General features: G+C 37.4%; 1 protein-coding gene across 2 annotated transcripts in view; it reads left to right on the top strand.

The window, feature by feature from the left end:
- TMEM39A (transmembrane protein 39A) overlaps window positions 1-17759 on the top strand; it is a 42643-nt gene extending 24884 nt beyond the window's left edge. For both annotated transcript variants that reach the window (XM_081302338.1, XM_081302337.1), the window contains exons 5-9: window positions 493-647; window positions 2843-3191; window positions 4002-4189; window positions 6128-6248; window positions 9349-17759. In XM_081302338.1, coding sequence (XP_081158464.1) covers window positions 493-647; window positions 2843-3191; window positions 4002-4189; window positions 6128-6248; window positions 9349-9582 — 1047 coding nt within the window. In that variant the 3' untranslated portion in view covers window positions 9583-17759. The remainder of the gene's footprint in view (window positions 1-492; window positions 648-2842; window positions 3192-4001; window positions 4190-6127; window positions 6249-9348) is intronic.

Below are 17759 nucleotides of genomic sequence, written 5' to 3'. Positions count from 1 at the left end.
AAGTACTCTTGCTGCTATTGAGGCCCTTGCCATTCTGGTAGGAAGTAAGTTAGATAAATTATTGGCTCTCCATCTGTATATACATATAAATCACCTGAGAGATTGTTAAAATATAGATTCCTTGACTCAAATTTTTTTCCCCTACATTCAAAGAGAAAAGTTGTTAGGAACTTACATGTTCATAAGCAACTCAAGTGATTCTGATGACTGGTCCATGGACCATACTTTGATGAGAAACCCTAGTGAAAACAAATTAGATGATAATGATGAAAAGTTAAAGCAGGTCTGTGTGGGTACAAGGAGGAGATGACTAATTGCCTGGAGAGGGTTGAATTTTCAAGAATTAGGAAGATAAGGTGGGATGAAACAGTTTTCTTTTTTTTTTTTTGATACAGTTTAGCTTTCATTTAAACCTACTACCCTTATTTATGTTACATTGCTTTTAAATAAGATAATTTATAAAATTTACCTTTGATGCTTCTAAACTTTCAGGCCACCAAGGCGGGTGCAGCATCTATGATTCACTACATGGTTCTGATATCAGCTCGCTTGGTGCTTCTCACTTTGTGTGGATGGGTACTTTGTTGGACCCTAGTCAATCTCTTTCGAAGCCATTCAGTACTTAATCTCCTCTTCCTTGGCTATCCGTGAGTACTCCTGTTTTGCAATTAACAAATCTTTAGAAGTTATTTGGGTCATGCAAATAATACTATAAAAAAAGGGAGAATTAAATTCTTCAAATATAAATTAAAAGTTTAAAAAATTTGAAAACTAGTGGATATGATAGCCATATAATTTGTTTTCTAAACTAGATTAGTTGAGACAACAGACATAAACTAGAACTATCCTAGGGAAACTGAGAAGTATGGCTGTCCTACCAGTGGAGAGGTTGTGATACTGGGGATTGAACCCAATAGTGCTTTACCACCAAGATACATATCTGGTCCTTTTTAAATTTTAAATTTACAGGGGCTGGGGTTATGGCTCAGCGCAGAGCGCTCACCTAGCACGTGCGCGGCCCTGGGTTCGATCCTCAGCACCACATAAAAATAAACAAAATAAAGGTATTGTGTATAACTAAGAAATAAATATTAAAAAAATTAAAATTTACAGTGCCTCACTAAGTTGCCTAGGCTGACCTTGAATTTGTGATCCTCTTAGACTCCCGAGTCCTTGAGATTACAGGTGTGCTATAGGTGTGTACATTTGTGTCATCTAGTGGAAAATATTTATTTATTTTATAGTACTGGGGATGGACTCAGGGCCTCATGCATGCTTGCCAAGTACTCTGCAGAGTTACATACCATGTCCTTTTGAAATTTTGAGACAAGGTCTTGCCAAATTGCCCACGTTGGCCTTGAATTTCGGATTGGACTGCCTCATCCTCCTGAGTAGTAGGATTATAGGTGGACACTAACACACCTAGTGAGAATATTTTAATTGAGCTCTAATTAAGTTTAATAGGATTACCATCATCAAAATGGCTAGCAGTCTTTTTCAATTTAAGTATATAAAGAAATAAATTATTATTATTATTATTATTATTATTATTTGGTACTGGGGATTGAACCCAGGGATACTTAACCACTGAACCACATCCCTAGACCTTTTTATTTTTTACTTTGAGATAGGGTCTCATTAAGTTGCTGAGACTGGCTTTGAACTTGGAATCCTCCTGCCTCAGCCTCCCAAGTTTCTGGGATTACAAGCATGCCTCACTGTGCCCAGCATTTATAGTTTAAATTGTAATGAGGGTCCAGGCACAGTGGTGCACACTTGTATTCTCATTGACTTGGAAGGCTGAGGCAGGAGGATCACAAGTTCTGGGCCAGCATACATACCTTAGCAAGATCCTATCTCAAAAAATAGAGCTGACGATGTTGCTCCGTGGTAAAACACCCCTGAGTTAAATTCTTAATACCAAAATAATAATAATAATAATAATAATAATAATAATAATAATAATAATAATAATGGAAGATAGAACAAGAAAAAATAATCACCCCAGAATAAAAAACCTAATAAACATGTATGGAGTGGTAAAATCTGTGGAGAAAAATAACTGCAAAAGGAGAGTGCTTTTGGGAGTGGGGTAAGTGATACACAGTTTGCAGGCAGGAGAGCCCCTCACTATGGAGACATTTAAGTTGAAGGGCAAACCATATCAAAAATTTCTAAACATACACAAAGATCCGCATTAGGAGAATACTTGTCATGTTATTTATGCTAGTGGAAAATAAGAAACAACTTTTTTTTCTGGGCTGAGATGTAGCTCAGTGATATAATACTTATCTAGCATGTGCAAGGCCTTGGGTTTGCTCCCCATAAAAAATGTCATGTGAAACCCACAGAAACAGCTAGTTTCTATCAAGTGAGAAATGGATAAATTATGTATGTCAATATATGAATCCTATAATGTTTTTAAAAGTTCTTACAGAAAAATATTTAGACATAAGAAAATACCCATTGTATACACACAAGGTGAAATAGCAAGATGCAAAACAGTTTTTACTATATGAGATCAAATACATAAAAGAAAAAAGCATACATGACTATATATAAAGTTTATATGTTGGACAAATGTGTACCCACTAATAAAAATGATTATTTCTAGGTAGTTTATATTTTGTAATTGAAACTTTTTTATTTTCCTCTTCTGCAATGAATATGTACTACTTTTGTTGTAAGAAATGGAAGACTTTCCTTCTCAGACAAGGAATTTACCCTCAGAAAGTTCCTATTATGTTTACTCTGGTGCATCAAGACTATTATATTGACATAATTATACAGTGTTCTTAGGTGTTTTCTGTGGTATTATTTTCATATTTACCTTGTCTTACAGGTTTGGTGTTTATGTTCCTCTCTGTTGTTTCCACCAAGATAGTAGAGCTCATCTTCTTCTCACAGACTATAACTATGTGGTACAGCATCAGGCGGTAGAGGAAAGCGCCTCAACTGTGGGTGGCTTGGCCAAATCCAAAGACTTCCTCTCCTTATTGCTGGAGTCTTTAAAAGAACAGTTTAATAATGCCACACCCATCCCCACCCACAGCTGCCCCCTATCTCCAGATCTCATTCGAAATGAGGTAGAATGTCTGAAAGCCGATTTCAACCACAGAATCAAAGAAGTTCTCTTCAACTCCCTCTTCAGTGCCTACTATGTTGCATTTCTCCCTCTGTGTTTTGTGAAGGTAAGCAGATATTTTGCTTTGTGTGCTCCCTGGATTGTGTGTGAATTAAATAAACTGGGTATTTCTTGTTTAATCCCCCTTTTCTCTGTCTCCCCTTTGGCAGCCTGGATGGTGGAGTTCGGCTGCATCTGGAGTGCACTAAAACCGCTCCTGGTTGGCGGATAGGTATTTCCGTATATGTGATGCACCCCGTGGTGGTCCCCTCTTTCTTTTTTTCCTTTCTTTCCAATTTTTTTTCTTATTTTCTTTCTTTCTTTTTTTTTTTTTTTTCTTTTTAGTTTCCGGGGAGAGTAAAGATTATAATTATTATAGGAAAAAATATGTAGCAGCTTAAGAGAACCAAGGATTCAATAAAATCCAGGTTATTGTGATTGATCTAACAGGGTTATGAGGAATTTCTTGAATTTAATCTAACCTTTATTTATCTAAACTTCAATTTACTTCAGTGGAAAAGAAAAATGGTCTGGATGTCACTTGGGCCCAAAATCTTTTGGGACATTTTAATGTCCTTCCTTCACCCATTCAGAAGCACTTCTGCAGCCGGAGTGGTCCTTCAGAAGCACTCAGTTCTTCTAGAAAGGAAACACTTAAAATATAATTGCCTCTCCCTCCCAGCCCTAATTCATACAGCCAGAAAGTCAGGTTGAAGGATTTTGGAGGACTCTGCTCTTGAACTTTCTGCACGGACATCAGGACAACCAGTGCATGTTGACTAAGTGTGGCATTTGTCTGCAGGGCATATATACACGTACCCATCCTGTGTCTGATGCTGGTGCATGGATCATTTCTGTCTCTTTTGATCTCTTTCAGAGTACCCAGTACTATGACATGCGCTGGTCATGTGAACACCTCATTATGGTGTGGATCAATGCTTTTGTCATGCTTACCACACAGTTGCTGCCATCAAAATACTGTGATTTGCTACATAAATCAGCTGCTCACCTCGGCAAATGGCAGAAGCTAGAACATGGGTCCTACAGCAATGCTCCACAGCACATGTGAGTAGCTAGAGGGTAAAACCATGTAACACGTTTCTACATGCTGCTGATCATGTTTATTTGCTTTGTATGTCATTCTGTTCTTGGCTTTGAACATTTTTTAGTTTTTGTCTACATGGATGCTTGTCATCATTGCTAAACTGAATACAGGATACATTAACTCATTTCTACCACCATACCCAGCCCCTTCTCAAATGCGTCCTACCTTTCAGCTGCCCAGTCACTCTAGAGTGTATAATTTGTGCCCCAAGCAGTACTTCAGAGTTGTCTTTCAGTCTTAACTGTTTGCCCAAATTCAAAGAGTCATGATATATTTTAAATTCTTTTTATAAGATTTTTAAGGTTTATCTTCTCATTTTCATTGCCACAGCTAAGTTGATAGCTACTCATCTCACACCTAAGACAGCTGGACTTTGCTTTTCTCATCTTTTCTAATACATGCAGATTTGGATTAGTAATTTTTCCTGCCTGTAATTTTTTTCTGTTTCTTTTTCTTTTTTTTTTTTTTTCCTTCCTAATCTTTCTACTATTTCCCTGCCTCTCCTGTATTTCAGTGAAAACTGTCCCTGGCTGTGAGTTCTAAGTATTATTCTTATTGTGTCCCCTTATCAGACATTTCTCTGCATGGCCCCTGTGATCCAAAGTGGCTAACTTTAGAACTTTTTTTTCTGTCACTTTTGAGTCCATCATCATGCCTATCTCTCAGACACGGACCATCTGCATCTTCCTCCCTTGTGTAATTTGAACATTTCACAAATTTCATCCCCTACCAGTTTTTTCCTAATTAAGTGGAACAGATTGAGGTGACCTTCCCTTCCCCTCTCCCCCTCAGAGTTCTCCCTTCAATTATCTGCCTTGATGTCTGATACAGATTAGCACAGGCCTTCAAGCCCAGGAACTGAAAGAGATTGGGCCAGGCTGAAAAGAAACCCGACTGTGGGCAAAGGACAGATTTCAATAAAAATTGAAAATACAATCCACAGTACTAGTACTGTACATCTTCAGGCTACTGATGGCACATGGCCATGAGGTGTATCATCACTTTAATGCTGGTAAGTGTGAGCAAGGCTGGCGGAACATTTTCTGAACTGGGGAAGCTTCAGGGTGCTAGAATATATTTTTTAACATATCTAAACTGCTGCCCCAGTTCTTACTCTAGGAAACTAACCTTTCGAAAATCAGGAAGAAATGAATTAACTTAGGTTTGTTTTTTGTTTTTTTTAATAAAGCTTAACCTGAAGATCCCCATCCCCATCCCTACTCCATTACATTGATGCTGAAAAGACTGAAGCTTTTTCTTCCCTAACTTCTTTTCCCTAGAGAAACCTCTATAAAAATGAGTCCAGAAAGCAGTAAAAAGAAAACTCTGTGTCAGTACCTTGTGTGTGTCTTTGTTCTACTGTATAGCTTCTCACATCTTTGAGGTATTTGAATTATCTGATGAGCAAACTGATTTTCAATAAGTTTTAGGGATGTAATTCTGCAGTGAATATCACATTAGTTTGACAGTGTGTTAATTTCTTCTCTGTTCTTGTTGCCATTGGCTTTCTCCTCTTGTTTGTTCCCTCTATCATGTCAACCAGTAGACTGTTCACTTGGGATGGAGACAGAAGTCCGCCTGCTTACATTCTATTTTCTGGCCCATGGATGCCTTACTGAAACAATTTTATCTGCTCATTCTGCTAAGCCTCTTAAGTCCTTCAACACTGAGTTAACTGTATTACTTTACAGTCTCTCTGACTACATAGCAATGAAGTTTACCATAACAGATCCTTTCTAACTCCTTCAAGTTTGACCATGGAATTACTATATTTTCAGAATTCAGACAGATGAAGCCTTGAATATTTAATTCCTTTCATAGAAATATAACTGGCCTTGCTAGACACAGTCTTATTTGTAATTGTCAATATGCTAACATTGCATTTCTTTCTCCTTTAGTTGGTCAGAAAATACAATATGGCCTCAAGGGGTGCTGGTGCGGCATAGCAGATGTTTATATAGAGCCATGGGGCCTTACAACGTGGCAGTGCCTTCAGATGTATCCCATGCCCGTTTTTATGCAAGTACCATTTATTTATTTTTAAACATAAGTTTAGGAGTAAGTGTTAGAAGGCCATTCTGTATGTATGCACATAGCACAGTGAGTAACACATACTAGGAATTTGAGGCATGATAATTTTTGCTGTAACTATAACAATGGTCCTGGGCCCATGGAGGTGTCTTCTGAAAAGCAGTTTGGAGGTCATATATCATTATTGTAGTCTCAATAGCTTGGGTGGTTTCTCTAGTTACATTGGAATTTATTAAATGTAATTTTGTGTCAAATAAGCTGTCCATTATATAAGACTTCCTTTTTCATCTTACAATTTTATTTTGTAATAGTTGGGTTTAGTGATGTCCTTAAGATATATTTTATCTGTGTGTATCTTTAAGTAATATTTAATATAGTAATAATGTAGTTTTTATTAATTTTTTTATTTGTCAGATATTTGTGTGTGTTATTTTTATTTTTTCTTCTCTTTAAAATACCTTAACTTACCCCTTTGGAAGTCAGACAAATGTTATGATCTATAGCCTTTTATCTTTACATGGATTCAAAAGAGAAAAGCTTCAAAGTTAGAAAAGGAAAAAGCAATCTATATCCACTGAACCCTGCTTCTTTCTCACTTGCACTTATGCATTGGATTATGTTTTATGTGGTCTTTAGTTTTCCAGAAATTCTGACTCTAGGAAGCAGCATTTACTTTTAAAGGAAAGGCCAGCCTGGTGGCCAGTGGGAGTAGGGAAAAGAAGAGACCTGCTCAGGACTATTCTTAGTAAAAATGTCCGTAGTGCAGTGCATTGCCTTTGAGTAGTGATCATATCCTAAAATAGAATTGGAGATTTAAAAAAAAAAAATTATACTTTTCTCCCTCAGTTCCTTGTGAGGATACATGGACTTTTTAGTTCTGCAGGTGTTTGTTACCAAGGGACCTTTCAATTACATACTGGGAACTTGCATGAGGGCAGGATATCTGTAAATATATGATGGGAGGAGCATAGGGAAGTTAAAGGGCCTTGGATGAGGAGACCACAGTGGCTCCTTCTGAACTCCCATGAGCTTGTCTTAAGATGGAAACAGACTCAAGTCACAACTACATAAGTATTTGATTTCTCCACAGGATACTTATTTAATTTAGATGGCTGAGTTCCCTGGGGCATTAATGGCTTCTGTTCATCCTTGTTGTCCTCTTGAAAACTGTAACAACAAAATATTTTTGTTAGAATTTTCTGCTTGAAAAATAAGTATTTTTCTTGCTAGTGTTGGACAGCTGAAGAATCAAGTAGAATCTATGGAAGAAAGATTAGGCAAGTTAATTAATTGCTGATTTTGACCAAATAGTTAGTGCTTCTAAAAGCAGTTGTTGAGCCACCTGTATATAAATGACCTGGCCACTCTTGTTCCCGTCTCCTTTCCCCCCCCCAATACTAGGGGTAAAATCCAGGGCCTCATGCATGCCAGGCAAACACTGTATCACCAAGCTAATCCGCAGACCCCCTTTTTTATTGTATTTCGTGAGAGAGTCTCACAAATTTATCCAGGCTGGCCTTAAACTTGTGATCCTCCTGCCTCAGCCTCCCAAGTAGCTGAGATTACAGGCTTGTACCATTGTGCTTGGCACCTGACTCACTCTTTTAAAGTAGTATTCAGTGCCTGTATCCCAGTCTTCTAAAGGATCTTAGGAATCTATAGCATTTTCATATTTGGAAATGGTTCTTAAGCAGATTGAAGTTTAAGAACACTCACTTTAAATGTGTCTATTACCAATAGCCTTTACCCTTTAAAACCTGTCTACCTTTCTCCTTATTCAGTTTGTAGGTTACTGGCATGTTTAATGACACACCTTGCCATGGAATCTGAAATTGTTTTTCTGAATCCTTCTAGAAAATTAATTGAGCCAGTTTTATGTATGATACTACCGAAGTATCATGTAGTAAACCCCAAGTTAAAGATTTTCTTTTTCCTGAAGAAGGGCCCTGAGACACTATGTACCTTTCAGAGGAGTCATGATAGTTTGGCCTTCATTCTCAGGTTTAAGTTCTTGAGATCAAACTTCCTTCTAAATTAGTTCTTTTAGATCTGAAATTAACTACCATTAATACAGTCTCTCCTTATCTAAATTTTTTTTTAGAGAATTTTTAATATTTATTTTTTAATTCTCGGCAGACACATCTTTGTTGGTATGTAGTGCTGAGGATGGAACCCGGGCCGCACGCATGCCAGTCGAGCGCGCTACCGCTTGAGCCACATCCCCAGCCCCTCCTCATCTAAATTTAGGACTTGACTGGCTGAGCTGAATTGTTAGATAATGTTCCTTTGCAACCTGTGACCTAATGCCTTTTTATTAGTAAACCTGGATTTAGCTCCTTAGAGTGAACAATTTGATGAGAGTGAAAATAGTAAGCCCAATGTGTAATCTTAACTCTGGTTCCAACTCATTTTTCCTTCCTTCCTCTTTGCTTTGTCTTTTTGCACTCTATTTCTCAAAATTGAGAAAAAATAAATAGTAGAAGCATATGTTTTATAAAAGATTTCATAAGTGACCATCGTGTGTAAAGAGTTTAAGGAAAAATTAAAAAACTATGGTGTTGGTATTATAATACTTCCCTGAACTTATAATACTTCCCTCTTTCTAGGTACTTGTCTAGTGTGAGTATTTGGTCTTAGATTATCCCACAAGCTAAGAATAGCTTTTATATATTTATTTATTTTATTTAAAAATTTCTTGTAATACTGAGGATTGAACCCAGGGCCTTACACATGCTAGGCAAGCACTCTACTACCAAGCTACATACATCCTTAGCCCTAGTTTTCACATTTTTAAATGGTTACATTTTAATCAGTTATAATCCTACATTATATCCTCAATATCTTCATTACATATTGATTTTCAAAGTGTGAAATATTTCCCATTTGTTGCTTTATTCCACCCTGTCTTGGATAAATATACTTGTTCTTTTGGACATACATATCCCTCTTTTTATGTCCCAGGGCAAACAGATGTATTTTTTATTGTGTGTAAGAACTCATAAATACGAAATTACTTTGGAGAAATGAATTCAAGAATAACTTGAGTCTTTCCTATGAAATAACATTGTGTTTTTTAACTTCCTTACAGTTCCTGTTTCATCGTCCATTAAGGCTGTTAAATCTACTAATCCTTATTGAGGGCAGTGTTGTCTTCTACCAGCTCTATTCCTTGCTGCGGTCGGAGAAGTGGAATCACACACTTTCTATGGCTCTCATCCTCTTCTGCAACTACTATGTTTTATTTAAGCTCCTTCGGGACAGAATAGTATTAGGCAGGGCGTACTCCTACCCACTCAGCAGTTATGAACTTAAGGCAAACTAAGCTGTCTCTCAACAGCGAGGGAGAACTCAGATAAAAATATTTTCATACGTTCTATTTTTTTCTTGCGATTTTTATAAATATTTAAGATATTTTATATTTTGTATACTATTATGTTTTGAAAGTCGGGAAGTGTAAGGGATATTAAATGTATCCATAAACAAGGTGATGTGATCTTTCATGTGTTAGTACATTTGAATAATACACGTGTGAGAGGTATGCCTCTCTAGTAAAAAGATTGATTTGTTTGTATGACTCTTGAATAACTCTTTCATTTTGAACAATTTCATGTATCACTTGGTGTGATATGGTACCTTTGTGTGTCTGCTTTCCTTCCAGTCCTTTTCATTATCTTTAGTTCTCAGCTGGCCAGTAATTACTACAGAAAGGGGGATGAGTAGAGTTGCCTTCTAGCACCAATTTCTTTAAATTTAGTTGGTTAATATTACTGGAAAAACTACAAAAAAGAGTAGGTTCAAGTCTTGGGTGGGGTTCTCTTTGTTGCCCTTCTGAGATGGGGTCTTAGCTGATTTATTCTAACCTGCGATATTTCAAGATATTTTTGAATCAGCTATTCCAAGACTCAGGGTTTTGCTGTCACTTTTCCTGTTTTTTCACTTCTTTTGCTTCCAAAGATTTTCCTTTTACTTGTTTGAAATAATACTTTTAAAATCTAGATTTTATAGAGTGTCCATATTCATGAGGGAGATGATAAATGTAAATGTCATGTATTCTAGAGTATGGGCAGATTGAAAATACCAGGTGATTGGAAGATGGGCAAGTCCTCAGTAAACAGTCTTGGATGTTTGGAGTTATGAAGGGAAGTGAAATACAAGAAGTTACTAATTTGTCCTCAGAGAATTTGATCTATATCCAAAATGTATATTTTGAATTTCATACTCCAAAGTTGGGGATGTAGCTCAGTGGTGGAGTTCTTGTCTAGCATGCATAAGGCCCTGGGTTCAATCCCACACTGCACAATTAAAAAAAAAAAAAGAATGAATGAATAAATTAATAAATAAATGTACTGCAGAACTTTCATGTTTGTGCGCATTAACCCTTTAAGTTAATACCTCCCACATTTTTGGCAGGCGATATGCTTAGTCCATTGATATTTTCACTAGTCATTTAAACTTCTGAAGCCTTGTTTTGGAAACCTAAAATAGCATGTCATGTGTTTTCTGTGTTGATTTTTTTTTTTACACTGATGCTTTTTGTGATACAAAATGAGACAAAAGTAAAAATATCAATCATGAGTTCATAATCTGGCTCTAAAAACAATCCTTGCAGCGTTCTCAAAAGATTTTCAACAAAGGAAATAATTTAAGGAGTAATTTATCTATATAACTACCCAAGGTAACTTTTATGTCTAACCATGTCTTCCTTAAACATTTTGGTCTGCTTTTTAAAGTTAAAATTATTTGGCATTTAGTCTGAGTCTGTTCAACCATTCAACAAATATTTGTTAAACACCAGACACTCTTATTTGGCATTTGGGATATAACAGTGAATAAGAAATACAAAGGCCCTACCCTCACAGAGGTCACAGGGTATGCGGAGTAGATCATGTGGTAAGTTTATGTACAATGTTTCCTGGTAGCAGTGATAAGTATAGTAAAGAGAAAACAATCAGGCAAGGAAATAGGAAGTGATAGGAATGGTACTATAAGAAAGCATCTTTGAGATGATTTTTGAGCAAATGTTGGACAAAGCAAGACATATAAATAGTTTCGGTGACAATTTCATGTTATAATAGCAGTAAGGGCAGTGGCCTCAGGTAGGAATGTTAGTACATTGGAAGAACAAGAAGAAAACCATTGTATTAGGTTGTTTGCTATTTAAATTGATTCAGCCTAAATGCGATTCGAGGGGCGGGAAAAGAAGGGCAGGAAAGCTACCATTTCAATGTGCTTTCCTTAGGATCTTGAGGATGTGTTTCTCTTGGTTTACAATTTGATGAAGTTAGTTCATAAAAGCAAAATGGGTGGTATGGGCAGATATATATCATGGAAAAGGCCCCATCTTGGTTCTAGCATTTACGAGTTAACCAGATAACACTAGTTAGAGACAGTAAACAAGTCTTGTAAATTAACATGATTGCCCCTCTGGCTTGATCTGTCTTTCTCAAATCCTAAAGGAGTAGCCCAAGAGGACCAGATGCTAGGCTGGCTGAGTGAGTAGATATAAGAAGTAAATTAGCTTTGGCTAATGGATTTGAAAAATCCACCTTGCTCTCACCTCCAGATATGGCAGCATCAGGGGAATAAAAATCCTTCAGTTCAGTGTGCTCTTACACATTCCAACTGTTCTTTGTAGGTATCTTATTACAATACAGATCACGTGAGACAAGGGACACCATTTTTTGCTCAGTGATGGTAGAAAATTAAATACTGGCCTTTTTAAAATATATGTTTGTACATTAAAAGATGTATGGAAGGAAATGTGTGGCAAATAATCAGTTGGGTAAATTTGGGGTATGAGAATAGGAAAGAAAATGCTGGCCAGTTTTCTTTGTAGCCTAAGGTGGGTAAACGTCTTGGGAGTAGAGGAGGGTAGTACACAGGAATGAGCACGATAGAAATGTTCCTGGATGTCCTCTTTGCTCTGATTCTGTTTATATTCCCTAAGCCACTTTCCCCTCCCTATTAGTTGCCTCCACCACTGCTGCCTTTCCCCCTCATTTCTATTTACTGGACAGTTTTGTGCCAGACTATACTGATTCTTAGTCACAGTGGTGTTCCAAGTTTATTAACTAATAGAAGGCAGGCATTAATCAGTTGTCACACAAGGGTGTTCCATAGTAGAAGTAAGTATGAGATAATGGTGGTGCTACAGAGAAGGGAGTGAGCAACCTTGTCTCGTGCAGGTGAGAGCCATTTGCAGTTTCAGGCAGGGCTTTCAAAGTGGCACATGGGTACTTTTTGGAAAAAGCATAAGGAGTGTACCACAGATGAAGAAGGGAGAGGTGAAAACAGTGAGCACAGAATATACAAAGGTCTGAGGTGTGGGCCAGAACTAGGTATTTAACTAGTTCAGTAATGCTAGGCACAAAATAAATTACAGAAGGACTTGAATTCCACATTAAAGAGTTTGAATTGTTATTATTTTGTAGGCTGCCAATTCTCAAAGAGATTCCCTGGACACTGCATCAGATCTGCGAAGTCAGAATCTTGAGAGTAAAGTCCAGTAATATTGACTTTTTATAAGCACTGCAAGTAATTCTTAGGCAGACAGAATCTGGTAACATTTTTAAAAAATGTTTTTAAGTTATACATGGAAACAATATATTTATTTTCATGTGGTACTGAGGATCGAACCCAGTGCTTCACATGTGCGAGGCAAGCGCTCTGCCACTGAGCCACAACCCCAGCCTTCTGGTGAGTTTTATAGCCAGAAGACACCTAATGCAAGATTTTAAGTTAAGGAATAACATAAGGTCCAAATGGTTCTCAAATTAGGGGTCTCAAAGTGTAATCAATCTCCAAACCAGAAGTATCAGCATCACCTAATTGGGAATTTGATTGGAATGGAAAATTTCAACCTCAATCAACTTGAGTTGGAATTTCTAGGTAGAGCCTAGTGGTCTTTCTAGGTGATTTTGAATTGTACTAAGGTTTGAAAACCACTATCTTTAGATGACTTTGGCATTAGTATATATGATAGATTTGGAGAATGGGGGCAATGTCACTGAGACTTAACTCAGGGAGAACAGTTAGCCAGCCATTTCAGAAGTCCATGAAAGAGAAAAGGACAAGAATGGCTCATCAGTGTGTTGAGTGGTAGAAGCAGCATTAGGCCTAAATAAGATGGTCTAGATAAAGAATGTGAAGTGAAGAGAAGGAAGGACAGATTTCTGATGAATAATATTTAAGGATAGAAGAAGATTTCAAGAACAAGAATAAAAAATAGATGGCCAAGAAAGGAGGCAAATTAGGAAGAGCTTCAAAAAAGGAATGATCAACAATATCAAGTAACAGGGAAGTTGAGAGCTTGAGAAGTGACTGTTGGATTTGGTTATTAGACTATTGGTGACTTTAGCAAGATAAACTTTAATGGAATAAGATGTGGATGTAGCTCAGTGATAGAGCACTTGTCTAGCTAAGTGCAAGGCCCTGAGTTCAATCTTCAGTAGCACACACAGATTTAGTGGAGAAATGAATGTGAAAGTCATGTTTGTATTGGTCTAGAGGAATAAATGAGAATGAAGCAGATGCTGAAGGTTGAGGAAGTTTCAAGGAACATGGATACAGGTGATAAAATTGAGGAAGATATTTAAGATAGAAGAGATTTTAGTATGTGTGTGTGTTGAAGGACATAAGTCCAAAGGAGAGGCTGAATATATAGGAGAGAATAATGGGAGGATACTGAGGCATAGGAGCTTTGGGAAGAGGGACAGCACTTCCTCTAAAGTAAAGAGAGCTTAGGTGCATACATATATGACTAAGGGGAAATAACAGTGGGAAATTAAAGAAAGACATCTGATATCATGAACTTGTGAAGGAATCCTTTGGAGGGACAAGTCATGTAGGAGAGGGTAAGAATAGAGGGTTTGGGGAATTAGGTCATTCCTGGGGTAGGGGACCATAAATATTGAAAGGCTTTCACACTGTGATTTCATTATTTTCTCTGCTCTAATCCACAGACACAGTAAAGAGCAGAGAAGGTGGGTGGTAAAATCCCAGATCCCTCATGGGAAGTTTGCCAAGCAGGTATAGCTAAAGGACTTTTTGTTAAGGGAGTTGATGGTCTTGGCGGGAAGAGTTGAGATGATGCACCTGGAGATCTAGAAAGGTTAAGGGAAGAAATATGAAGTCTGATGAGTGTGCTGTCAGAGAAGGAGTGGGCAAGGCATTGGTAAGTTGTATAAATGGAAGGAATAAAGTAGCAAGATTTTTTTTTTTTTTTGGTTTCTTGTTTGTTTTTGTGGTGCTGGGGATGGAACTCGGCCTCTCATATGCTAGGTAAATGCTCTGCCGCTGAACTACACCCTTGGTGGGAAGTGAGAATTTAGGATCACAAAGTTCTGGGCTGTGAAACAATCTGATGTAATTTTTGTGTTGGTCTAGAGGAATGAATGAGAATGAAGCAGATGCTGAAGGTTGAGGAATTTTCTCCCTGCTCCCTGAATACCACCTTTTCTGTGACAACATATGCCAGGAGCTTATATTTGCTTCCTGTCCCCTAAGCATCATTAACATCATTCAAATAAAAGAATAGTCCTCCTTGACTTGTTCAAGTAATAGGAAGATTGAGTTCATGAAGCAAAAGGTCAAAACAGTAGATGTAAAAAGTTGTAAAAAAAATTGTTGCAAGGGTATTAAGTGGGTTTTTCTTTAGTACATCAAAGTCATCCAGGATGATGGTGGGATACAAGGTAGAAGGAAAAGGGGAGCCTGGTATTAAAGATTGAGAAAGCTAGGGGGCTGGGTCGTGGCTCAGTGATAGAGCACTTGCCTGGCATGCATGAGGCACTGGGTTCAATTCTCAGCACCACATACAAATACATAAGATAAAGGTTCATCAACAACTTTAAAATATTTTTTAAAAATTCGATTAAAAGGGGCTGGGGATGTGGCTCAAGCTGTAGCACGCTCGCCTGTCATGCGTGTGGCCCGGGTTCGATCCTCAGCACCACATACAAAGAAAGATGTTGTGTCTGCCGAGAACTAAAACATAAATATTAAAAAAAAATTCGATTAAAAAAAAAGATTGAGAAAGCTAGAACATGGACTGCATCATGGCCACAAAGAATGTAAAAGTGAAAATAGGTGGATCCATAAATTTGGTAACACGGGTTTGTTTTCGTTTGTATGAGATGGAAGAAGCAAAGGTGCAGAAGCAATAGTGAGAAATTGGGTAAACTTCCAAACGTTTGTATTAGTTTGTTGATGTGGAAAATGTAGCCTTTTGTGCAGGGAAAGAAGTGTCCTCAAAGAGTTTTATTGAAGACCAGGAAGTGGCACTGACATTCAGTGAAGAAACTAGGTTGTGTGATTATTCTCCCTGCTCCCTGAATACCACCTTTTCTGTGATAACATATGCTAAGAGAACATACTTGCTTCCTGTCCCCTAAGCATCATTAACATCATTCAAATAAAAGAATAGTCCTCCTTGACTTATTCAAGTAATAGGAAAATTGAGTTCATGTCTGTGCCATGACCCATGTGACTCTTTAAACTCTGAAGTTTTGAGAAGCAATAAGCTTTTCTGCTTCTATCTTTCATTATATCATCAACTGTATTGGATATTTGGGTGATGTGACTGTGAACGCAAGAGTAAGAGTGTGAAATTGTAAACATTTGACAATTATTAAATTAAAATAGTAAAAACAAGAAAAATCTACTGAAGCAACTCATCAGGACTTTGGCTGTTAAGGCCAGACCTTGAAATAACAAAAAATGACATCAAACACAACAAACCGGAACAATGAGTCTGATGGGTAGAATTTACTTTTCTGATTATTGATTTTTGGTGACCCAGGTCTTACTGTAGCTCATAGTTCCATCATAAGCATTATATCATTTATTAGAGTACATTTTAAAGCATAACAAAACTTTTAATTACACTTAAAAGTCTATGAATAGGTTTAATATTTATACTTTTTAATGAATAGAAACACATTTTGATTATATCTTTGGAAACATTTGTACAGCTCAAAAAACAGCTGCGCTCATGTAGCTTTCTAATGGACTCCTTTGGAAAAGTGCTTTACTTTGCAGAATTATAAGCCAGAAAGTACAATGACATTAAGTTAATGCAAAGCAATGTGATTCGTCCAGTGAAACATGGCGATGGACTTGGTGAACTTCTTCCACTTAGCTGTGTCCTTCTTCACTGAGTTAGAGAAGTCAGCCCTGCATTGCTCACATACTTCAAGGCTACTAAAATGATCTACTGTGTGCCAGTCGACCAGTGTGGCTCCCAGGTTTGTTCTATCTGGCTTCTCCCCTCTCCCCTGCTCTCCATGCCTGCACAGGCATTTACTCCCTCTTCTGGCCTTATTTTGCTAAGAAAGGTATGGGTAAAAGAGGACACATTGTTTGTCATTCCACATTTGAACTGGCCTCCCAAGTGCCTAAAATCATACTCTTGGCAGCATTTAAACTCCAAGATTCATGTTATCATCAGATAGGACCAGCCATGATAGGATGTGGTTCTAATTAATTCTAGTGGGAATTGAACCTACTCTGAACTTCTCTCACTCCAATCCCAGACAAATGAATCTTATGAACAGTTTATCTTGGGCCTCTGACTTCGTCAGAAGGAGTTAACTTGCTTTGCAGTGAATTAAGTCTCTGAAATCTCTTCTTAAAAAGTGTGGAATAAGGATCTCACCTTATTTGCAGAGATCCAACAGAACTTAACAACTGGACCAATCAGGACCAGAAGAAAACCTCAGTTGCTTGCCACTCAATTATTTTCTCTCTCTCTCTCCTTTTTTTTTTTTTTTTTTCTTTTTGCAATACTGGGGATTGACCCTAGGGGCACCCTACATACCTGAGCTACACTGACCTCATCCCTTTTTATTTTTTGAAATAGGATCTTACTAAATTGGCCAAGCTGGCCTCAAACTTGTGCTCTTCCTGCCTTAACCTCCTGAGTTGCTGGGATTGCAGGCACATGTCACTATGTCTGGGCCACTCTCTAATTTTTTTAAATCAAAGCAAAGTTGTCAACAGCTCATTGTCTCACTGGTATGGTCTACTGGATTTACAATTATGTTTAATTGTGTAACATCAGTAGGTCACTTGAATACGATTAACAATCCTATTGAAATATGCTAGTTGCTATATTTCCCCCCATTTTTGCCTTTGTTTGGCAGTTAATGGTTTTCAACCTTGCTCTTGGTTATTTATGGGCTGTTTCATTTAATATCATCCTCCCTTCTTCATTTGACTCCTCAAAACTTTAGAAGTACCAAGGTACCCCCTGCACTGTTGTTAACTCTTAACAAATATTTGTTGAGGATGACACTATATTTTTAATGTCTGCAAAATCCTGAATTTTGACCTGGATAATATTTTGAAGTTTAAGACTTAGATTAGGTTAAGAGTGTCTTGATGAGGTTCTTGGTCAAGTTGCTTCATATTCCAAGGGAAGCAGAGAATTAAAACCATATTCCTTCTCTCTAGTCCACTTTGGCAAAAAAAAAAAAAAAAAAGAAGAAGAAGAAGAAGAAG

The sequence above is a fragment of the Spermophilus citellus genome (assembly GCF_964194105.1).
Source record: "Spermophilus citellus genome assembly, chromosome: 7".
Classification (NCBI taxonomy): Eukaryota; Metazoa; Chordata; class Mammalia; order Rodentia; family Sciuridae; genus Spermophilus; species Spermophilus citellus.
Note: the sequence above shows the minus strand (reverse complement) of the source record. Positions and strands in the feature narration are given on the sequence as shown.